Here is a 25,139-nt window from a genome sequence, read left to right on the forward strand (position 1 = left end):
CTCATACCACTGAGCAAATCTAATACCAAGTCTGTAAATTTAATAAAATCGCTGCAAAGGCAGAGAAGTTCAAGCTGAAGTGCACTCTTCTGAGGCTGAGGCCAATGCCCAGTAAGTACAAAAGAAATATTTCATCAGCTTCAACACCAGCTGGATCAGGTGTCCACTGGATTTGCATTGTCAATGGCTGATATTGTCTCCACAGAGTAATCCACTCAAACTCGCCATGGCGATTAAAGTAACATCTAATTTCCACAACAATACAAGCAAATTCTCAGTGCGGAATAATAACATCCTTTAGACTGGAAAAGACCTTTAGAATCATCAAGTCCAGCCACTAACCCAGCACTGCTGAGTCAACCACTAAACCATGTCCCTACATGACCCCTCTGCATCTCTTTGAAACCCTTCCAAGGATGATTATTCAACCACTTCCATGGGCAGCTTGTTCCAGGGCTTGACCATCCTTTTGGTGAAGGAACTTTTAACAATAGCCATTCTAAACCTCCCCGGCACAATTTGTGGCCATTTCCTCTTGTCTTCTCACTTGTTACTTGGGAGAAGAGACCAACCCTCACCTTGCTAAAACTTCTTTTGAGTGGATTATAAAAAGCAATAAATGCCCCCCTGCACAGACATCCTTCAACCTCCTTTTCTTCTGGCTAAACACCCCCAGCTCCCTCAGCTGCTCCTCACAGGACTCATGCTCCAGATCCTTTTCTTGCCCTTCTCTGGGCATGCTCTAGCCCCTCAAGGTTTTTCTTGTAGTGAAGGACCCAAAACTGGACACAGCTCTTGACGTGTGGCCTCACCAGTGCTGAGAACAGGGGACAATCTCTGCCCTGGCCCTGCTGGCCACACTACTCAAGGTGAGATGCCATTGGCTTTCTTGGCCACCTCTGACTCCTGTGTGGCCAGCTGTTCCCCTGTATATCCAGGTCCTTTCCTGCCAGGCATCTTTCCATGCCATAATCCATGTGGAATTCAGCAGGCTGCAATGTTCATGGAAAACTCCAGCCACTCACTGATATTTCACCCAGCTATCTTGGTTTATCACTTTTTGCAGTTCTCAGCAATGTCTCTTGGTTGAGTGTTCCATTAACTTTTTCACCTCTTATGTCTTAAAAAAGACCAGAAGTAATCTTAATCCCCCTTATCTTGCTGCACTATTATCTTGCTGCATTCCTGGCGCCTTCCCACAGAGACTTTGTGGAGCTGTGTTTTTCAACTTGGCCCAAAATTGGCTTGGAGGGAGACAGTGCAAAGAGTTACTTGAACAAACTAGAAATAGAAATTAAAATCTTAGTTTGTTCCTGATTTAAATCTGGTTTTAATTCAGATCAGAGTAGAGCTGGATTTGTTTTACTGCATTTTAAGAGAAGAGAGCATTTCTCTTTGGAGGGAGATTGATTCCTGTTAGATCCTCTCTATAGATTCGTCCCTTGGGTGATCCACACACTTGGACCTGCTGGGACCAGCAATTAACTCAAACCTGTCAGCTCTAGAAAGAATTTCACCGTGACATCAGTGGTGTTCTTTCCCCTGAGGAACTCAATCTGACTGTAATGAAAAAAGGGGGTGTAAAATTGGCAATTGTTTAAATAAAAATGACCAGGAAGAACAGGTAGAAAATCTACTTCCTTTAGCATGGGATTGAAGCAATTCTGTGGATCATACATCTGTAATAGTTTTCTGTGTTAGTAAATGCAGCACAGAAGCTTTCAAGTTCAAAGCAAGTCTCAGTTTATTGCTTCAGAAAGTGCAGCCCAAAAGCTACTGATCTGTTTGTACAGATAAGCACCCCACAGAGTTATCAGAATGAATGCACACACTCAGGCAAAGATTCAATGCAAATAATAAATAAGTACACACTTAGGAAATAGAAATGTAAGACTTAAAACTAATTGAAATGCTGACCTAAAGAATAGCTCTTTATGTGCATTTCTTCAAACACAATTCCAAGAAAGGGAAAAAGAGTGCAAAAAGTGGTAATTTCAAGGTGGCAGCCAAGAGAGGAGATAAGCAGCAGCCAAAGCAAAGGACATGGACAAGGGCTAGGAAGTGGTGAAAGCAACACTGGAATTTTTTTTCAATTATTTTTAATATATATTAACTTAAAGTGACTTTGTACAAAACAAGGTCTAATTTTGTATCCATGTCCTTTTTTGAGTTAAAGAGAAGCTTTGATATGAAACCTGTTTCTGTTTTGCTGTGCCATTTTCATGTGCTTTGGTTGTCTCTGAATCTGCCAAGGGATGGGATGGGATGGGATGGGATGGGATGGGATGGGATGGGATGGGATGGGATACAATCTTTAAAGTACATATCAGCCAGTTCATCAGTTCAGGATTCCTGTTGATGACTGTATGGTAGGGTTTGGGTCATGCTTATCCTGAAATCTTGAAATTATTTAAATTCTTCAAGGCCTTATGAATTCCAGGAGCTCCAACTGGACTGGGCTGGGTACAGCAGCGAAGAAAGGCCATTCTCAGCCCTAAATAACTCACAACATGCTCTAGCTTCACATCAGATGTAACAAAAGTATACAGCCAGGTTCATACAAAGTGTTGCCTCACCCAGTTCAGGGTATTACATCTTACCCTACAAAGTAAACCCCAGCTGTGAACAGCCCTGCTTTGCTTGGTTTTGAATGAGGAATGGCAGCAGTGTGGTCACAACAGATAGGTCACAACACCTATCTTTTCATCTCATCTGCTTTAGTGTTAAGAGTTTGCAAAATCTACAATAATTACCAGCTAATAAAAAAATAGTTTAGGCTGGGAAAGCGGAGTCCTTCAGGAGAAGTTCATGAGGTATTGCCAGAAGAAATTAAACTATTCCTTAAATCAAGAAATAGGCTCCGCTGCTGTCCCAGTGCATAGAACAGACACATCTTGTGCACTGCTGCTGAGAACACCAGGTGGGAACCAGCACTGGCTCATCCCAGGCTGGCTCACCCCAACCACCCGGTGCCTGCTCTCCCTGTAGGCAGCCTGAGCATTCCAGGAGCATCAGCAAGCAGGAGTTTGGAACTCCAGAGCCCCTTGGTACAGCCGCATGGACACAGGCACAGCCAAGCAGCTGCCACCTCTGCAGAGGTGACAGGGCAGTCACTCTGCTGGTACAAACTGTGAGGCTGGCAGAGGTGCCCTGATGGACACTGACCCCGGGCAGCAACGGGAGAACAGATCCCTGTGATGGTGAGACAGGACAGAGTGGGGAGAGGCAGCAAACACCAGGCACATGGGGAAGAAGAGGAAGATCAGGGGTGACCTCAGGTTGCCACGCACAATATGTAAAAGAAACAGGGAAAATTACACTCCCTTTGACAGAGAACATAATTAAATTGTGGAGCTTCTTGGCAGAAGACCCAGTGAAAGCAACAACGAGAGATGACTTGGGACAAAGACCAGCTCTGAAACCTGCCAAGCACAGGATACCAGGAGGATCTGAGAGGTCCCACAGGCTGCTCACAGCTCTCCTCACAGCTTGGTGTAGTCCATCCACACTTGCTGCTCCTCACACCCATCCCCAAGGACCCATGAGCAGGTGCTCAGCACTGAATGTGCTGGACCTGGGCTTTCACCCAGCTCCAGGTGGAAGAAGCAGAAGGCAGGCCACAGGCTGTAATTCAGCTCCACTGAAATCACACCAGACTGTTCCAGAGCTCAGGAAACACCGCTGAGTTTCATACATGGGTCAAAGGGCACTTAGGGAAAGAAAGACAGAGAGAGGGTCAAAATTCAAAAAACATTTTGATAAAAAACAAAGTATTGTCAAAATATCAATCAGAAGCCAAGATTTGGAAAGATCTGCTCTTGTTTAACCTTCAGCACGAGATCAGGTCTCAATCTTTCTATTCTTGGTAACAGCTGATGAACACAGTGAAACAAGGTATTAATAAACATCTGCCCAGATCTTAGATTAATATGGAGAAGAATTAATGGAGGGTCTTAGCACATTCATATTTTCTAATTATGGCAGATGACTTTATTTATAGAAATAATAGAGAGAATGGAAATTGTCACTGACACCATGTCAATATACGTAACCAAATCCAATCATTTAATTGCATTACATTTGGCCATGGAGTCACATCAATAAAGGGCCCTCCTTAGACAGAGCAGTTCAGTGGTTACTATGTACTTTATGTTAGAAAGCTATTAAGATTAATTCTATTTTCAATGACTCATGAGGAAAACACCTACCTGTGTGTCTTTTCTTTGGGGGCACAGCTCTCCACCACGTGAGGGGAAGGCCACTGCCCCTTGTGCAGCTGTCTGATTTTCATGCTCATTTCTGGACACACTTTGCTTGCAGTCCCCAGAAGCATCCAAAATAATGGAACAGCAGCCAAACTCAGCCCTGTTTCAGATTCCACTGGCCATGGCTAAGCCAGTTCCTGCAGCAGCTCTGGCTCGTGCAGTGCCCTCCTCTCTACTGCGATAAAGAATCACCAGTGCTTCGGTGGGAACAATCACACTACACCACTGAGATAAATAAAGCATAATGTTAAACTTTGATATGTTTACACCTCCTAAGAGAGGGGAAAGAGGCCTATAAAACTCCCTCTAAAGGAGCCAGGGCTGTTCAGTTCATTTGCAGCTTGATAGGTAAACCCTGCAGCCTGTTTTCATTGGGGTGTGCTGGCGCTGGTCTTAGAGAGCAGTTGGGGTTTAAGAAGGTTTTGAATTGAGTGGGGCTGTTTCTTGAGGGTTTAAAGTACATTTCATAATGTTCAATTTAGACAGGTAGCCAGGGAAGTTTGGATCTTTCGTCCCAGGAGCAGGGAAAAGTAAAACACGTTACAATTATGGTGCCAGATGGTTTGTCACACCCAGAGCATTGCTAGTAATTTTGCTCCTTACACATTGAAGGAGATCTGGAGTGATGCTGAAAAGCTGAGAAAGTCCTCTAGATCTCTCCTGTTCTTCCAAAATGTGTTTCCTAATCTGTTCTGGTCTTCTGAAGTTATCAGTCTGAATTAATGAAAACAGAGCAAGGGAATGGTATAATTTCTATTAATTATAGAGGCAGGTTTGTGCAATAAACAGAATTCATATCCCTACAGTGCTGCTTAAGTACCTATAATTCAGCTGCCCTGCTCACAACTGCAGCATCTTCTTCACGTTGTTTTACAAATTAGCAAACCTGGAGTCAGCAGCTGTGTACAGTGTGATGACATTTAGTTTAACTGCAGGGGATCTGATCTGCTGAAATCCACGGGTGGTCTTCCAAGTGCTGCTTTTTGCTGGGATTGAGTTGCATCTCCCAAATTAAGTGCTCCTAGATCAGCATAATGTTTTCTATAGAAATGAAAATATAGACACTTGGGGAATAGTATCAGTCACTTATTGTAGCTGCTGATACTCTTCCAAGTGCAGTCCAGCTAACTCTTGGGGGATGCCCTTTCCAAGATGAGCAGAAAGGGGGGTCAGGGCCCTGCTGGAGCCAGCCTGACCTTCCAGCTCAGCCAGCTGGTTTGTATTTACAGCAGGGCACATGGAATAGGAACCCACACATGGATATCTTTGCTCAGTGACCCATACCCCACAGGAATTTATTCTGTGCGTCCAAATCTGCAGAACAGAACTGGACATGCTGTCTGCAGCCCTTCCTCTCCCACTGCCAGTGCTGGGGTGCTCTGGGGGGACTGGGCTGAAGGAGCATCCTCTGTCACACCAAACCTGGGACAGCAAAGCCTCAGGAGGACCTGGCTGCTGAAACCACTGGTGCTACAGCTGCGCTGAGAGCTGGAAGTGAGAGCTTTGGAAGTGGTGATGGAAAAAAAGCAAAGTTCCTGGGGGCATAAAGGAAAGCTGGGAAGGTGCAGAGGAATAGTAATTTTTGTTCCACTCCTGCTTTCTACTTTCCAGATTAAATAAACTTCCTTTTTCTCTGCACTGAGTGAGAGGAAGCAAATTGCTGCTTCCCAGTCAGCAAATGTGTTTGACAGCAGAACTCCTGCTGGAAGCCCAGAACTTTGCACCAGCAAACTGGTGTGACTGGGGAGCACTCTGGCAGCTGAAACACTCCAGCAGCAACATTTTCCAGCCCTTTTAAAGTGCCAATAGCAGACCACTTTGGGTGAAAACTTGTTTTGATAGCAAATGACTCCACCAGGCTACAGAAAAAACCAAAAAGGCACTTCTCTGAGCTATAGTGCAAAAGGTTGATTTTTTTTTTTAATCGACTACTCGCAGGGCTGCTGGTGTTACATTTTAAGCATCTGACTCAGGCAGTCGAGTGGAAAGGTGATAAAATCCTTGACTTTGATTGAATTTCCATTGTGGCAAAATGTAAAAATAAATACCAACACTATGAAAAAAAAAAGCTACTATTGGACAAAATGTTCCACATCACTTTTTTAAATCTGTACAGATACTGAAAAAGAATAAAATCTCTTTTTTGCCTCACATGAAGGTCAAAAATCACCTTTCACTCATTCCTTCAACAGGCATTATGTTTAAATACTGAACTGCCTGCCTGTTTAAGGAGTGTATTTCTTCAATTACATCCAACATTAGTGCAGCTGTTAGGATTTCCCAAAGGGCCACTGCAAACTGAAGAAAAGCCTTTGTTGTGGTGCTGACAGGCTCTGTGGCATTGCTCTGGCCCTTTGCTTGCTTCTGCATTCAGCTTCTGACCTCACAGGTGTAAATAAGAAGAGAATCAAGTACCCAGACTCTTCTGAGTACATATCAAAGAGCACTGAAATGATGGACTTCATTAAGCTCGTAGAGAAGCTTAAAAAGAAGAATTTTTAAAAGCAGCTCTAGTGTAAGGAGAAGCAGCAAGTGTGGGTGAAAGGTAAAATACAATAAAAATGCAGTTCCTGATAATATTTACTCTTATTGAATTACCACCATGAAATCAATAAGGGATAAAAGCCCTCTAAACACATTTGGAGGAAGACTACCAGCTTTTATTTACTTACTGCACTGTTTTAGAGAGAAAGGCACACACTTTACAACAGGAACAGCTCAAGGCATGAGCAGGGCATTAGCTGACACCTTCACAAGTTACCCTACAGGTATGTCTGCTTAAATAATCCAAACAATGTGAAGAATTCAATTAGCATCTTTTAGGAGCAGGTAGTACCCTGAGAATATCTCTATGTGAAAAACATTCTTGGTTATACTTCCCTTAGCAGCCTCCTCAGTCACAAGCTCTACTGTAAAGCACCTTTATAATGGAAATGGTCTTCAGGATTTCAAGGTCAACGTGACCACACAGCTTTTCTGCATTTTGATTCAAATGTAATCCACATGATTACTGAGGCTCAGAGATTCTTAAAAGAGATGGAGGCAGGAAGAACGTCCATAGAAACATCAATTTGGGTAAAAATAAATATGCAATTGTTAAACTTTCCTAAAGAGCAGAGAATACAGACGTAACACATGTGTTCTGATTTTCAGCATATATTTCTTTGTTTCATTACTGGCAGTATCAAATGATTAGTAAAAGCCTCTTTTCTGTTTGGGAGAAGGTGGGTGGAGGCTGGCCAAATGATGGACACCTTAGAGACAAAAACCAGGGAAGGTGAGATGGTGCAGGCAATTATTTGAACAAGTCCCATCTGTGTGGCACTGGAGGATAGGGGCATGCTCCTGCTCTCTGGGCAGGTCTCCTATACATCTTCAGTGCATATTTCAGCAGGCAGAATCTGTTTTTAATCTCCTCTGTGACATTTGGTGTGTTAGGACAGTGATTTCTGCCTTGATGCTGATGGTTCCTCTCATTCAGCGACTGCTGGGCAGCATCAGCAGCACAGCCCATGGCAGAGCCAGCAGGGTGAGGGGTCACTGATCCCAGGGAGGTGCCACAGGACTCTCCAGCCTGGCAGTGTCCCCAGGACAGAGGTGGGATGTTCCTCTGGCTGTGACTCCCTAGTGGTGAGGAATGTTGAGGCTGCAGCACATGAACCACGTCCCAGCTGGGGAGGTCCTTTGGACCCTGGGTGCTGAACCCAAGAGAAAACGAGATTCCCTGGAGCCTGGGAAAGGGGCTGGTGCACAGAACTGCTGGAGAAATGGGGGAAGTTTTCCCTGAAGAAAGGTACAACGAGTGTAGACCTCACACATCCACACACGAGGACATGTGGCCTGTCCTGGACACTGCCCTGAGTAAAGCTGTAGGGGGTGGGTATAAGAAACCTTGAGCCCTGAGGTGCTGCCCAGCATCAGGGTGATGCTGAAATAGTGGGATTTTGAGTGTTTGGAGACCTGAATTAGGACCTTTCATGGATCTGCAGCCTGCCCTGGTCAGCACAGCCAGAAATGTTGTAAGGTGAACCCACTTGTGGAGGAGAAGTTGTTCAGTGCCAGACCTCTCACTGACTCTCCCAGAAAGTCAATTCTCTCTGGGTATCTTGCACTGGAACTCCAGAACTGAGATGGATATCTTCCCAGGAGCTATTACAAAATAACTTCCCACAAATAGCCCAGCAACCCAAAATCTATCCCTGCATTCTGACAGTTTCAGTGTGTTGCCAGCTCACAGCTTTGCTGCCACCAATTCCTTAAGGCAGTTTTGCCCAGCACTGTTGAAAAGGAAAACACTCATGTGCCCCGGGGGAAATGAAGCATGGAAGTCCCGTTATCACTGACAGAAGTTTTGTCTCTAATTCCCCATCTGCTCTTCTGAATGCTAACCTACAGTGCTGGCACATCAACTTAAATGATAAATAAGGATTCCAAGCAGGAAGCGACAAAATATTAGTCAGATAGGCTGGTGATATCTGCAAAAATGTGATGTGGATGCCCATGTTTCACAGAAGAGAAATTATAGGACAAAATATTGTTGTTCTGTTACACTGATCAAGGGAAAATGCTGTCACAGAATAGGACAAAGTAATGGTCAAAAACAGATTTATGTATTATTTTATCTTTCATACATATAGGATCCTGCATAGTTCTTATTGTTATTTGTGTTTAGCACCTCAGTAAAATAGCACACGAGGCAAGAAGTCTGTGAGGAGAGTAATAATGTGATGCATAGTGTTAACTTGCTTGTTTTGGAAATATCCATTTATCTTGGTTAAATAGAAGCTTGGCCCAAGTACTAAGCCAAGCAATCATGATTAGGGAGAGAAAAAGACATTCACCTCCTTGGAAACTCAATACTTTTCAACAGTAATAGCACTGCAGTGACACTGTTTGAAGCTGGATGCTTGCAGTAATTAATATAGATTATTGTCATGTGAGGAATGGAAGCATCTGTGACTGCTCCTACCATTGCTTTCATTTCCAGAAATATTTCCAATTATAAGACCAAAAATACACGGGGTTTTGGTTTCATGGACGTGGCCCTTTCACTCTTCAGCATGCTCCACTGCCCTCAGAGAGCAGCAGAGATTTTGTTCTCATTTTTGGTTCAAAACTACTTTGAAGGCATATGCACACTCTTCTGTCTTAGAGAGACTTTGATTTTCTTCTTTCCCACCATCTTTTTTCCTGACTCTAAAGAAAAATTGGTTTTATGCTAAAAATTATACTACAAGGACACATCTGTAGAGATTCATAACTCCTGAGCTATTGTTTACCAAAGAGGCTGAATCTGCATCTGTATCATCCAGCCTCCCAGGCACTGAACTCATCTGCAGAGCAGGTGCTTTAGAGTTTACTCTGATTTTTGACCTCGTGGCTGGTGCAGCACTGGGCTAAGCCCAGTCATCAGCCTCATCTCAGCAGTCAATCGACTCCTCACCTCACCAGATTTCCCATCCACCCCATCCCAGCTGCCCTGTGCATTTCATTACTGCCTTGCTGCAGTGTGCTGCTGCTCCTTCTCTCTCCTGTGCATCACTGCTCTCTTTGAGGTTGTGATCCCTGTCTTTCTAACACTCTACCTTCACTTAGTTTCTAACTTTCTCCCTTGTCTTGCTCATCAGGCTGGATTTGACTGTGTCCTAACCACAAATGTCTCCACTAGAAAGGCTTCCTTCTTTTGCACTGGAAATGGTTCTTTGGGGCACATAGCTGCCCAGGAGGAATCAGGGTTTTGCACTGTTCTTCCAGTCAGCCAGCTGGCTTCTGTCCCTGATATGTGGCTTGGACATCCTTACCATCACTTCCCAGACTATCACAGAAGATATCTGGTCATATATGAGCAGAGGTCCCCAGCTGGTAAGCATTAGCTGTGTTTAGAGGTCATTAGAAATATGATTTCCACATTCCCTAGAGCTGTTCTATTTTGCTATGACTGCTCAATGGAGAGAACTCCCTTCCATTAAATTGCTATCTTAATATTGAGCTCATTGTTAAAACAACATATCCTCCCCACTAATCAGCAAAAAGCAATCAGGCAAAGCAAACAGGGATCTCCAGAGGACACGGGTGTGAGTTCAAAGGTCCACAGGGTTGTAGCCATGTTGCACATGACTTAGACTCAAGAGCCAACAGGCAGCTGCACCTACAGAATTACATTTTAAAAAATAAGGGCATAAAAATTTTCAATTCTGTGAACACTATGTGAAATGTGTGCAGGAAAAAAAATATGTCTGGAGCTTTTCTACAGCACTTGGGCACAAAATTTTGTTTTGTGAATCTGAGCAATTTATCATATTCAACTAAGAGGGCTACAGATGGTGAAGTTTGTGTTCTGAAAGGATGACAAGCCACTGCAGAGTGCTTATGATGTCAATTTTACCCTTTTTGTAATAAGACAAAGAAGAAAGATGCTCATGAGAGCCAAGCTGGGTATTTGTTTTTACCAAAGTTGCTTATTTCACAGCTCCATGACTCAGTATCAGTCATATTGGATATTCCAACTGCCTTTTCCATCAAGCCTTTTCCTTAGTTTCAAGGGAGACAAGAACTTTCTACCCAGGGTCTGCCACAACCAGGTTTCTAAGCTGATGTGTCAGGAAACCTACCTGTGGACATTCTCCTGCATTCAGAGATCCCCCAGCAGGTCCAGGGACCACATGTGATGGAACAAAACTGCCAGTCAGAGGGAGTTACACACTCAAGCTCCTCCTGTTCCTCCAATCCAGCAGTCTCTGACTTTTAGAGCTCAATTATCTGTTTATTGCGTATGTCAGCACATTTAATACAACATTTTTCACTGACAGACAGAGAAATTAAACCAGCAGCACACAGCTAAGTAACTTCCTTGAATTTCCAGGTCACACTGGCGGGGCTGATCCAGCACTCCCAGTCCTCTTCCCTGGTCACTTTTTTGAATCAGATCTTTTAGGAACTTGCCTGCACAAACACAGTGCAGAAGTGGTTGCCTGCAAGGGTGAAGGATCTTCTCACCAGAGTCCAAAGCAGAGAGCCAGTGTGTTTACTGGGTGAGCAGTGCAGGCTGGAGCTCTTGTCTGGACCAGGGATGATGCCAGGGAAGAGCTTGGGTAAATCATGTCCTTGCTCTGCTCTGAGTCTCTGTGTCACCCCTGTACCTTTGCAGATGTCCCTGGGCAGTGGTCTTTAGTAAGATGTGACAGGAGAAGCTGCAGCAGTGGCTTTGTGCTGGTGCTCACTGTCCACCCCTCAGCAGCACACAGGTCTGCCCAGCTGTGCTCTGCTAGATGCTCATAAAAATTAACAAGAAGACTAAGAGCAGACTGCTGCATTTTACCACAGAAAATAAAGTCAAACAACAGCTAAAACTGGGGAGGGAAGGAGGGAAAGGGGAGCACAGAAGACAGACCAAAGGCAGCAGAAGAGTTGTATTTATTTTCTAATCCTATCTCTTTTAGTGTCTGTGATGAGCGCTGTAACTAAAGGAATCTAACTGAATTAGAATTTCAATATGTCCTGAGCAGATTGGAGCTGTTTCCATTCATGAGCAGCACGTCCCAGCTGTAATTGCCTGCTTGCTTATCCACATAGCTCTTTACAGCTAATCCAAATGCAGACTCAAAAATAAATAGTGCCAGAGTATTCACTTCCCGCTGGGCAGTAGTTTGAGCTCTCCTCTGCCTTTGCTTTGTTCTGGCTGCTGCTCTCCATGGCACAGGGACTGACTCAAAGGAGATAAAGGATGATTGACCTGCTCAAGGAATGAGGTGACAGAAAAGCCACTCCTGCCCTATCTGCCCTGTCTGTTCGTGCCCTTCCTCTGGGTGCTGCTTTGCATCTGTTTATCTTTCTCTGCCCTCACCTCCCTCCCCAGCCACATCACTCATGCAATAAGCTTCTCCTCTGTGGTTTCCCTGAAAGCTGCTGGTGTCCTCTGTGTCCCCAGCAGCACATCACGCTTCCTCTCCCTGGGCTCCTACCCTCAGACACACCGTCCGTATTTTAGTGCTGAAGTGAAGCTCTCTTCAGGGACATTTAAAAGCCATGTCCTTCTCAGATCAGCTTCTCTGGAGGGGTGTAAAGCTGAGGCACAGTTGCACAAAGCTGGAAGGGGTGTCCCCATGGATGGGACTTGGCACAACCACAAAGCAAGGCTCTGCCTTTGCTCTCTGGCACAGGCATCTCTACGTGTCTTGGCTCTCCTCCTTCCTCACTGGGTGGAAGGTGGTTGTCCACCATTTTTAGGCTGTTTTTCCAACTACAACCACCACAGATTTCCTGGGAGCCTTTGGCCAAGTCTCAGCAACTCTGTGCCTCTGTTCATCACCTCTAAAACAGCACTGCCAGTACTCTGTTGTTTCACAATTTGGGGTGTAAATCCCGGGTCCCTCAAATGGCAGCGGTGAAAGGACATAGGAGTCTGAAGCCAGATCACTTCAGCATAGTCAGAGGTGTTCAGCTCCCACTGTGCAACAAATTACTCTTAAAAACAGATTTATTAGTATCCAAAACAGCATCCTTCAAGATCTGGTGAAGTAGGTGCCAAAAACTCAGTTTTTTGTAGGGAGAAGGTCATTCCCATCTGATGACCATCAAAGAGACTGACCTCAGCATGGAGCAGTGTGCCTCCACTCCATCTCCTTTCTCTCACCCATCTCCATTTCCCACTGGGTTTATCAGGGCATAGCCATGAGCCACAGAGCCCCTTCACTGCCACCCAGATGCTCTTATCCAGCCAGCCTGGCCCAGCTCTTGTGGTGCAGTGCAGCACCCAAGGTGATCTATCCCTCTGCAGCTGCAGTGGACTGTGTCAAGATTTAAAGGAGAGAAACAAGTGAGGTAGTGCAGCACTTTCACTGCTTTCCTCCTTACCCCCAGGACCCTTCTCCATCAGTGTAATACTGCCTGGTCTTTGGCAGAGCAGATCTCACTATAAAACTCTCTTGGCTCAGCTGGATAAAAGCAAATTGCAGGGAGGTGACCCCACACTTGCCACTGCTACACCCCCTCACAGAACCAACCCCGTTTTACAGGCAGATTGTGCCCTTCTCTGAAACCAGGGAGCAGCTGAGATGATGAATATAGTGCTTGTCCAATGTGTCACTTGCTACGTAAATTCAAATTCAGCACAGAAAGCTAAAAATGTTTGCAGAATCCTGACAGGCAAAGTGGACAATTATGTTCAGCTGTTCCTCACAAACGCTGATCCTCACGACTGCAACGTGCCAAGAGAGGCATTGCCTCGTGCTTGGATTGCAAACTCACCAGCACCAAAACGTGAGGGTGGTAACAAGGGCTGGCTCTTCCCCTCATGCTCTGCCACCTGGGCATGGTGTGAAGGTGCCAGGTACAGTGGTGGCACCAGCACTTCTCCTGTACAGACCAGGAAACTGAGGCCATAATGCCAGACTGCTCCAAGGCAACCAAAAGGTCACCAAAGAAGAGAAGTTGTGAGTCTCTTGCTTGCTCTAGCCCCCTCCTTTGTAGCTGACCTGGGGCACAGGAATTTCTTCAAATTCGCTGCTTCAATCAGCTAAATCAGAATAATTGAGACTAACACAGTGTGGCCAAAGTGAGTGAAACAAGTTGCCACTGGGATAGTAATGTATAGGAAGAGGCACTTGGAAAACAAATAAGGAAAGAGAATTGGTAAAGTTAAAGGTGAAAAGATCATGAAGAATAAAGGCTATAAAGTCTACAGACATGCTGGGTGGACTAGGAAGGTAGCTGTTGGGAAAGTGGGAGCCTAGGGATGAGGGACATAGTTAAATGGCAAGGCTTAAAAGCTTTTTCAAAGCAAAGTCAGCACTGGAGAGAAAAACATCATGGGATGGAAACCTGGAAGATTCACAGGTTACACTGGAATATTTAATTTTGAAGTGTAGACATATTGTTATGTGTCAGGGAGATACAGATGCCTCAACCTTTCTGAAGGCTTCTTTTTCTCCTGAATATACTGGAAAGAGGAAATTAACAATTGTTATGGGTGACTTTAAGTATAAAGAAATACTGCCTTAGAAAACATACCCAAATGTCACTGTGTTCCACACACAGCTAATCTGCACCTCTCTGTGATGGCTTCAGCTCTCCCTGGCAGCCCCACTCTCCTCCTTTGGACATGGAATGTCCTAGACATGCCTGTGACTTGGGAAATCCAGCAAGAGCACTCTCTGTCCAGGTTGTCTTCCTCATTCAACTCAAAATCTAGATGGAGAGCTCAGCTCTGAGCTCTGAGCTCTGGGGAGGTTTTGGAGCAGGGTCAGAAACAGAGGTGAATCATTAATCAAGCATTATTAACCATCAGCCTTCCCATACTCTTGCCAGGACATTAACACCAGCTGCCCACTGTCCCTTTTCCCTTTGCCCAGCCTGAAGGTCACTGCTGGTTGGGTTAGTCTGGTAGTACAGACTAACAGCTGGGGCTCCTGAGAGGCTGCAACAAGAGCCGCAATTTGTGTCACTCTGCCCTGCCCCTGTCCCTCAGCTGTGGAGCAGCAAAGTTCCCTCACAGAGGCACAAACTCACCCTTTGGTTTGCTTTTGCTGCTCCTCCATTCAGAGAGGCTGCTGCCAGAGCATTAAATGTTCCCTAAGTGGTGAGTGTCTTCTGCTAATGCAGATGCATTTCTTTTGTGAGTTAGCTTAATTGTGTTCTTGGTGTGTGTTTTCTGTTGTGTTTTGGATGCAAACAAGGGTCCTTAGTCCAGTTCTTTTATTATTTTAATACCAGGACTGGAAACCTGCCCTGGATCATCTCCTGAATCAAACAGGAGCATCTTAATACAGTAGTTACTTCCACCACTCTGCCTGGGAAACTCTAAGGCATCTGAAAGCCAGACTACCCTCCAGTCAGGATACACTTTACATTAAAAATTCAACAGGCTGTTTTATTTACTCTCCCATCCTTCAGCACACACCACTTTCCCTGTTTTCTGTCTCATCAAATCCACAAGAGAACGTTCTATCACCAGAGAGAAGCACAGTCTTATACCAAATGAGTCTTATACCTATTTGGATACAAAGTCTAATTGTTGATATTCAGTAAATTCACCTCAAAGTGAACAACAGTCTTCTTGCAGATTGTCTTTGATGCCTGGCTTCAGCCTCTTCCTTTTCTCATGGGTGATGGTGGGTGGGACCACTCAAAAAAAGGATTTATCCAGGCATGAGAGAGACCAAATATTTCCCATCACTCAACAGCCACTGACCCTTCTGTCCAAGAACTGGCTGCTGTGGGTGGCAAGGGGAGAGGGTAACATGTGGGCTAGCAGGAAAACTTTGGGGTTTCCAGAGAATTCCCTTGGGGTTTGAATGATTCTTCTGGCTGGGAAATACTGGGATAAAGCATCCAGCAGTTGTCAGCATGGACAGTGGGGGATGTGGGTGTATTCACAGAGCTGAGGTGGTCAGTGATTGAATCTTTAGGTGAATGTTTAGCTTTTGTTGCCTTTTGATGAATCAGGGTGTCTTTTATGAGGCAAAATTAATGCAAGTGCTAATCTTTTTACAGTGGTCAGGAAATGAAATGTCATAAGGGGAAAAAAGCTCATTAGTTTGGTGCTGTAAATGGTTCTCCAAGGTCTCAGAAACTCTGTGATTAACATAAACATAGGCAGAGGCAATTACAAGCAAATACACACATAAAACCCAGCTTTCCATCTAAAAACATGGTCTGCAACATCTCTCTTTGGCTGTTCACAGCTGTGGTGACCTAGAGGTAAGGGACTTTTCAAACCAATCATGACACAATCTGAAGGCAGAGGAAGGAGAGCAGCCAGCCCAGGGGGAAAGTGAGGACAACAGAGTAACACAGGGTATGTAATACAGTCCCCAAGGCACCAGCTAAGGGATTTTGTGATTTACCCTCAGAAGTACACCCTTTCTTGGAGAAATTTGAAGCAAATGCTTCCCTGTTGTGTTTTCTTCACACTGAAATCCTCAATCAAGTTGTTGCATGTAGTCCTTAGGACAGGGCAGAATAGTGGACGTCTTGTCAGGTTTTCTAGTGAGTTCCATGAAATCCACCAGCAGGTAATGCTCAAGATGAGGATGAGAACAAGAGAAAGTGGGAGGAGTGGGACAGCATCACAGACTCCTGTGTTTGTACCAGACTGTGCACTCTTTACTCTGCATTTCTGCCCTTAGCCTTGAGCTATTTACTCAGAATAGACCCAGATATGAGAAATGAGGTGTGTTTTGTAAAAAGCAAAGCTTGGCCTCCTTGCCTGTCACTGTGGAAACCGTGTCAAGAGACAGCTGCATTGATGCCACATTGTGTAAATAGTGAAGGAGACAGAGGTGTCCAGGCAAGGTCAGGCAGAAAGGCCAGAGTCCCACCCAGCATCCTGACTGGCAAAAGTCACCTCAACTACAGCAGTTTGTGGATAACCTGCCCCATAGGTGTATCCCCCACAGAGTCCTGGCAGACTAAGTATCAGCTTGAAGCATCTCTTCTCCACTGTTTTTAAGGTGTTTTCTTGACTTTAGGTGCTCTGTCTGTTCAGGCAATAACACAATCCACTCTGCATGCAAGGCTGGCATCCTGCAGTAATGAGCTGCACAGGCTGATTACTTGTTGCACGATAAAAATAAGTTGCCAGCAGCTGACTCTGAGAAGCCACGGGGGATAAAAACCAAGAAAAAGCAGTGTTATTTGTTTTCCCAGAAAAGAGAGAGGGCGCAGTGAAGGAACATAGTTCACAGAGACTTACCCAGCAGGGGAGAAAGGCATGGAAGTTTGACTGACCTGGTGGGCAGAGCATGCAACTTCTGAGGTTATGAGTCCTCCAGAGGCCTTCAAAGAAGGGTCCTGGAGAGTTTGTGTTGTTCCTGGTGCACAAAAGGTTTTTACCTAATGTCTAACCCCTGCCTAAGGGAACCATGGACTTCAGTCACTTATTCGACCTTTGGAGTAATGTTATGATGTCATCAATGTTACAATTTTACACAAAAGTAGGCGTGCAATTGTGTGTTAAATAGTGGTAGTTAGCTTGGATTGCCCAACTAACGAAGCAGGCAGCTTTAAAGCTGTCACATATGGACTGCTCCAGGGCACTGGCTCTGCAAGGGAGCCTGAAATCACTCCGACTTCACTGGGAAGAGAAGCATCCCTTTTCCTTCTCTGGCATCCCCTCAGTGGGACACACCCCCTCACCCAGCTCCCACCCCAGCAATTTGCTCTGGAGCTTATAAATCTGGCTCCCTGCCCAGGGAGTCCTGCCCAGGTGTCCCTGTAGGCTTGGACAGGTGGCAGAAGCTGCAGATGACCTCTAATGTGTGCCCAAGTTTTGCTTAATTAAGAAAAGGCTCTCTAATAGCATTCACCACCATCTCCTGATGACTCTGGGACCACTCAGGCTGTGGCAGCACAACCAGCCAGGCTCTCCTGTAGTGCATGACATCCTAAAGAGCGCAATGGCATAATTTAAATAAAATATAATTTTATTTTCCATCATTAAGGAAATGGGGCAGGCTCAGTCCAGCATGCAATGTGGCCCCTGGGTAGTTGGTCTGACCCCTCCTGCATGGCTTGGAGCAGAAGCACCAGCTGGGGGTCACTGTGGTGCTGTCTGAGGTAATGTGGGTAAAATCTCATCCAGCAGTGTGAGGATTTGGCTCAGGGTCTTACAAGTGAAATTTCTGACCAATATCACTATCAAAACACTTAGTTGTTGGCTATATTAATTAGATCCCAGCAGATGCTACTTCACCTTCTGAACTATAGTTATTTCAGGGAGGTAGTGCCTCATCTTGTTCATTCCCCAGTACTTAACTACAGTGGTTGTATGGAAAAACAGAATAGTTCTTGGCATTCAGACTGCACTGATCACCACAGAATCAGGGAAAGGGCTGGGGGAGATTCCCCTCCTTCCTCCTCCCTTCTTCTGGACCACCTTCTTGTCCAATTTGCTGTTCACCAGCACAGCCAAAAGCTTCATCAAATATTGCCACCTCTTCTTTTAAGCAAGGTCCTTGTCTGCAAGTCCCAGTCCCTGAGCGTCTGGGCAGGGCAGCAGGATCCCAGCAGGGAGGAGGTGACAGGAACACCAGTTTGACCAGTTTGCCCAGCCAGCTGCCCAACCAGGGTGAGAATTGGGCCTGGGGCTGTGTCATGGCCCCTGTGCTGGGGGCTCTGAGCTGACTCCAGCTGGAATGCCCAGCCCCTCAGCAACCATCAGCCTGTCTGCACAGAGATGGATTTTGGCTCCTGCCCATGTCAGTCTTCCCCTGCAGCCACCTCTACAGTATTTAAGTATTCTCCTGGTTCACCACTATGCAAATATTGAAATTAGCCCTTTGCATGACTATGGAGACAGTGACATTAGAGACTTTCTCAGATCATGTGCCTTCTCTGCTGACAGCATCAGCCATCAGGTTTATTTTTCAGTGAGCTAAAGAATGGCCCCCAGTGTATGAAAACTTCACAATGAACTATTTGGTTTCTGGATTTTTTTTTTCCCTTAAGCTTGTATCTGAATGCATTAAAACCACAAAATGTTGTGCTGTGAAAGAATGCAAAGTGCAGCTTTCATAGGAATGGCCCAATTCTCAGAATCCAGGATTTTTAACTGAGCCTCACTAAAACCAGAAGAAATTAAGAGAGGCTTAGAGGGGAGCCATATCCCCACTAGCAGGTCCAATGTGGCCTGAGACCCTGAGAGAAGGTAATAGATCTCACGCCCTGCAGTGAAACAAGGAAGTCCTTGAGCAAGGATCTAACTGGCCTCAGGATAGTAATTTCTCCATGAGAAAAGATATCTTTGTCATATCAGTTACATTTCCACAAAATGCTGCATTTTCATCTCATACTTCTGCCCCATTCAGACACCTTCCCTGAGAGCCTCACCTTGCTGAGAGCTGCAGAACAACCAAAAACCTGTAATGAGTGTGGATGTGCTTAAACAATAGCCATTTTGTCCCCAAAAAATACTGCCATAAGAATACTGGACACAGCTATTACCTTTTCTTGAACTACTGATGATTTCTTGCCCATGGTATGAACTCTTTGCAGCATGGAGCAGAGCTAAGCCTGATTAGTCAGCCTCATCTTTTGCCAGTGCGGCTAATGGGGTTTGTTTTCCATTCCAACACACTGGTCTGTCATCCCCATTATTTTACATCTTACCTCAAGTTAACAAATGTCCATCCTCAGAGCACAGGGGGCATGGCCACAGGAGATCTGGCACATTGGATATTATGTGCTCTGCCGTGTTGGGTGGGCAGTGACAAAAATTATCCCTCTTCCCCCAGGTCCTTCCATCGTCCCACTGCAGCGAGCAGAGCCAACACTGGGCAACCCTCTAAAATGTTTATTTGGACCAGTGGCCGGGGATCTACATCTTACAGACACGATGAGAAAAGGTAAAGGCACCTGTGCTGACTGTCTCTTATGGGTTTGCATATCTGTGAGCGTGGCCCGTGGCTTCTCCCCAGTGGTGGCACTGGAGGAGCAGGAGGGATGCAGAGGGTGCTCTCCCTGTGCCCACAGCTCTGCTCCACCAGGCACAGGAACACCCAGGGGGTGCCAGGGTTACTGTGCCATGCCAAAGCAGAGCCAGGGGGTAATGCCAGAGCCATGGCCAAAGTCTTCCTTGTTGTCAGACACCAGCAGCACACCGTGACCACCTCTGATTCAGGTTTAAAAGCACACTAACCCCCAGCCACAGGTGTGCAGCCCCAGTCCCTGTGAAGCCTTCATGCTTTTTGCAGGTGTCCTGCCTCCAGCCACCAGCCACGCTGTCCCCCAGGCAGATCACTGCCCCACACAACTGTTGCATGTCACCATGATATTTTCTGAAAAATCCCTTCACCCAGGATTTTCTCCTAGGAAGCTGAGAAGCTTCAGCTTCTCCCTGTTTTGCTGCTTTAGGATGTGGTTTTGGAACTTCCCAGCATGTGAATTATTTAATTTAATGACCAATCCCGGTCCAGCTGTGTCAGGACTCTCTGAGTCAGTCATGAGTTTTTATTATTCATTCTTTCTAGCCTTCTGATGTATCCTTTCTCTATCTTTTAGTATAGTTTTGGTATTTTTAATATTACGTAATATCATAATATAATAAATTAGCCTTCTAAGAACATGGAGTCAGATTCATCTCTTCCCTCATCCTGGGGACCCCAGCAAAGACCACAGCTGCACACCTGAATGATGCATCCAGCTGCCAGAGATGATTTCTGGTTATACAGGTGCAGGTGTGGGGATGAGCCTGTGTGCAATACATTGCACAGTAGCTGGGGGCTGTTCAGCTGCTTGAAAGAGAGCTGGTGGCTCACCAGCCCACTGGAGTGGTGTTGCTGGAGGGAACAGGCTCAAGGAGACAGAGGAATAAATGAGTTACTGGATCTCCCAGGGGAGCAGGGAAATGTGCCAAAGAGAAGGGAAAGGAAGGGGAGGTTTGAAGTCTACAGACAAAGGCAGTGCTCAATTGGGAACAAAAGAAGTTAAATATCAATGATGAAATAATAATTGTCAGTAATGCTCAGACTCATCCTTCCAAAATCCCTCTCCTTTGTAGTAAGATTTGCTGGACAGCTTGTCTTGTCACAACAAGGACACATTTGCCTTTCTTTTCTTTCCTTTGCCCCTTTCCACCTCTCCTTCAGTTCCTCTTGCAGTCACTATTAAATGTAATCACAAAAAATCACACTCCAGTGAAACAAAGCCAGATATCAATGTATCTACAGTGCCAATTAGCAAAACACACTCTTCAGTAATTCTAATGAGATGTTACTGTTGGCATCTGCTTGGGAATCTGCACTCCTGAATTCAAGCAGCAGAGCTGCCCTCAGGACCCTGAGATTCTTTGGAGAATTGGCCGATTCTCTGAATATTTCTGCAAAGGTTGCATAGGTGTTCAGCTCTTTGGATTATCTGATCCCAAACAGATAGTTTGAAGACAAAAAGGCCAGCTTTGCAGCATGAACTTTCATTGGAGCTGGTTGTCTAAATGCCTCCTGTACTTCTGCCAGTCTCTTCTTTAATTGAATTTTCCCCAGGCTAATGTCCTTCTGCATTAGAACGCTGTCATGGTCCAGGCTTAGACACTTGAAGGAGATATCTGCCCACACTTTGGGCTGGCTGGAAGCTCCTGATTAGCACAGCCTTTGACTCTCACCATGCCTTGAAGCTAGGCTTATTAACTTGGGCTGAGGGCTCACCAGAGGCTGGTCAGTACAAATCCAGGCAGAGCTCATCCCTGCCTGCCTGCAGAGACAGGGAATAGGGAGCAGGATCTCTGTGCCTACACACCAGCCGTGGTGAATTCAGATATCTTGACAAGCCTTGGGGTGGGTTTATTTCCCAAGAGGTTCTGTAGAGCTGTACAGAAGGACTTATTTGTGCCTTGTGAGTGATTAATAAAATTCAGGCGGGAGAGGGAGGAAAAGAAGATGGAAATAAGAGAGTGCTGATGGCAGCCTGAAGACTGCAGAGGAGAGGTGTGAATACAGAGCAAGTGCTGTTAGTGGGAGAAACTCATCCTCCAGTGTCTGGCAGTGATTTTAACACATGTAAGGTCACCAGTGCCATCATTATATCAAACAGGTGGTGTCTTTCAGAGAAATTACTCACCTTAAATGACCCTTCCCCAAGAATTTTGTCCTTTAAACTTCAGACAGGAAGACTGTCACATGGATCAGCAAGTTTGCCACCCAACAGGTCCTACAGCCACAGGCTTTTGAGGGGTTGCACCATAATATTAATTGTGCTGCCATGAGCCACTTGCCCTAAAGGAATCAGGCATCTTTGAGGCATCTCTTTTTGCAGGATCAGCACCACAATATCTGTATTTCATTGCTGTTTTAGCCATTGACAATTCCTCAGCTGTCACATTTTATGCTTTGGAAAACTAGTTGAGCCCTCATTTTTTCTCAGCTGTCAAAGAGGCTCTTCACAACATTGAAACCACTGGAAAAACAAAGCACTGGTTTGGTTTGGTTTGGTTTGGTTCAGTTTTGTCCAGCCTGGTGAGGAAGAATGAAGGAACTGAGTGAACAAATCTGTTAGTATCTATAGGAATCCACCTACAATCATCACTGAGTCTGTTCTGAGGGCTCCAGAGATATTTCCTGTTGCCATAGGTCTACTACTGGTGCAGCCAAACATACCTGTAAATAAAAATGTAAAGAAGGTGGCTTCTGAGCAGAAAAATCCCTGAACACAGGGAATTCTTCAGATAAGACAGAGGAGTAATTTCTGACCATTGCATTCAAGGATTTCTGATATAGTAAACAGCTCACCATGAGGTAATTTGAGTGACAACTGCATAACAACTGTGATATCAGAGAAGGGAATGTGAATTCAAAGTCATTCTGAATTATTCAGGCAGGCTTCCCTGTCTGACTGTGTGGTGCCAGAGGAGGCAATGTCCCCCTCAGTGTCACACCATGGTCCCTCTGCAAGGGGAGGGCTTCGCAGGTAGGTAATCTGTGTTTATTTGAAATAAATAAAGTAATTGCAGGTGCCTGGTCATTCCAGCTTTCCCGTGAGGACACTTGGCACTCTTTACAGAGCTCTTAGTGCTTCTCATTCTGGAGCAGGAGGTGCAGCAGGATCTGCTGACCACATTGAGAGGGATCCCTGCACTGCTGCTGTGCAGGGACATGGAGAGGGAAATCTCTGCCTGTCCCCAGCAGGCACAGTCACAGCTGACATCTCCCCTCTGGCACCTGGGCCTGGGGAGAGCAGGCAGTCTGTGTCCTCGGAGCAACTTGGCAGAAAGGACAGGGAAATTTAGCAGGGGAGAACTTCAGTCTGGAAATGATCAAGGAACAAAGACCTTATGTCCTTGGGGGATTGCTTCCTATTAAATGCCTTTGCAGAGGTCAGGGAGACCCTGTGTTCTGACAGCTGTGGCCCCTTTAAAAACCAACAGCTCCCCCGGATGGCATATGGGGAGTTATCCCAGGGAATCACAAGGATTGGATGGAGTCACTTGGTGAGCAGTGCCTGGGATGCAGCGACCTGTACTCAAACACAGCCCAGCAGGCAGCTGGCTGCGGCTGTGCAGCTCTGGGATCCAAAATCAGCCAGCTAAGCAGGGCATCATTCCAGCTCACCAAGCAGAGGGAGGCCCCTGAGCTGTGCCAAAAGTTCACAGGTACACGAACCCACCCACCCCCCCAGAGCTGCACACTCATGGGCAGGGCACTGCTGCTGCCCCGGCGAGGGAGGTGCTGAGACTGCTCTGTTTCTGGCCAAATGCTGGCCAAAACATATTGTGTTCCCCAAACCAGGGCTCTCAAGGGCAAAAATGTCAAGTTTTGTAGCAGCAGACATTCCCAGTGTCACACAAAGAGAATTGGCACCTCCCCAGTGCAGGCACAAGGGTGAGGAGGAGGAGGAGGAAGGGTTGTTCAGTGCTGTCTCCTGGACTGCTGTCATGGGCTGGCATGTGCCACCCACCCCAGCAGGGTCACCAGGCTGACTCCTGGCAGGGATTCAGGGGAAAAAACCCTCAGTGAGATGCACCAGGATATCACTTTGATGTTGTTTGGGGCTTTGAATAGCAAATATTTACAGAAGAGCAATGGAAGCCGTGCTCCAAGCCTGACCTCTGAGGCAGAGCTTTCTTTAGTTTTATTTCCTACAGTAGGTGAGCTTGGAGGATGAACCTGGCAGGTGGTCACCAGTCACCTTTGCCAGGTAGCTCATTTTCACTATACACCCTTCAGTCCATCCTTTTTGTTACCTCTGATGGTGTGTTCTTTGGCTAAAGCCATGGGAAGCGCTTGTAACCAATCTCAATTAGTTATTTGTTTTCAAATTGTCCATTTGTATCCCTTTTATGTCCAGTGACACCAGTGAGTGATTGCACTGGGGCTGTTTTATGCCTACACGTTGACATAAGTTATGCTGTGTGATCGTTTAATGTGCTGGAACTGCATGACAATCTCTGCCTTCCTGCCTGCTTCCATCTGGGAGCCATGCAAATCCTAATGGCAGCAGTTAAATACAGTTTGATAAATAATAATAGAAAAGTAGCATTAGATTATTACTCTACATTACTTCTTTGAATGCAATTGCATCTGCCAGTTTACAATTTTTTTTTTTTTCAAACAGCAGAGGAAACCTTGACAGGCTGAATTACCTTTTCATTTTTAAATAGGAAAATACTGTCAAGCTCTAAAGGATGGTTTTGATGAGAAACCATGGACACCTAAAGATGTAAACTACAGCTGGATAAAAAAAACCTCAAGGGTTGTTGGGTACAGGAGACTATTGACTGCAGTACTGTCTAAGCAAGATTTTTGCTATAAAACCCCACTCCATATGTGCTTTTCCTGGCTATGACTCATCACCTAAACAGAAATTCAATTCCAGTCTCAGAGAGTCTATGATTAAACATATTTTTTGCTGTTGCTTCTACTGTGTTTATGTATGATTTCACATCTGTCTTATCTCTATTTCTTTACCCTCAATAGCCAACGTAAGTTCTCTGGTTGACCTGACTCAGTGATTTTTATTTTTTTTTCTCCCGCGGGTGAGTGAAACTTGGTGGCTTCAGCTGAAACGAGTGGTGGGTTTGCTAGAGGCCAAAGTGACGTTGATGTTGCTCACCTGCCGTTTTGCAGACAGTAGAAGAGGAACTTCTCCCACGTGTACTACTGTGTCCATGTTATGGTGGTGCCAGGGCTCAGAGGTGTGCGGTTCACATGCTTCGGGTGCTGCCTGGATGATTCTAAAGAACCATAACAGAAAGCACAGGAGATTTTGACCAGCCTCAGGTCTGTAAGTACATTTTAAACCCACAAAGTTTGAGTGTGTTTGAAATGTACTCAAATATTTCCTTCTCCACCATTGTGTCCTCATGACCCATTGAATCATCAAAGGCTCGGAGATGAAAGAAGGACTTATGGTTAGAAAATGCAAAGGACTCTCTGCTGAAGGGGGAGT

General features: G+C 45.5%; 1 protein-coding gene across 3 annotated transcripts in view; it reads left to right on the top strand.

Moving 5' to 3' along the window:
• LOC121336541 (calcium-activated potassium channel subunit beta-2) overlaps positions 1–25,139 on the top strand; it is a 142,042-nt gene that overhangs the window by 105,211 nt on the left and 11,692 nt on the right. For 2 of the 3 annotated variants that reach the window (XM_041405828.1, XM_041405829.1), the window contains exon 2: positions 19,496–19,606. The exons of the other annotated variant lie outside the window; for it this stretch is intronic. In XM_041405828.1, coding sequence (XP_041261762.1) covers positions 19,496–19,606 — 111 coding nt within the window. The remainder of the gene's footprint in view (positions 1–19,495; positions 19,607–25,139) is intronic. 3 annotated transcript variants of the gene reach the window in all.

This window comes from Onychostruthus taczanowskii, unplaced genomic scaffold (genome assembly GCF_017590055.1).
Source record: "Onychostruthus taczanowskii isolate IOZ18803 unplaced genomic scaffold, ASM1759005v1 scaffold24, whole genome shotgun sequence".
NCBI classification, from domain to species: Eukaryota; Metazoa; Chordata; class Aves; order Passeriformes; family Passeridae; genus Onychostruthus; species Onychostruthus taczanowskii.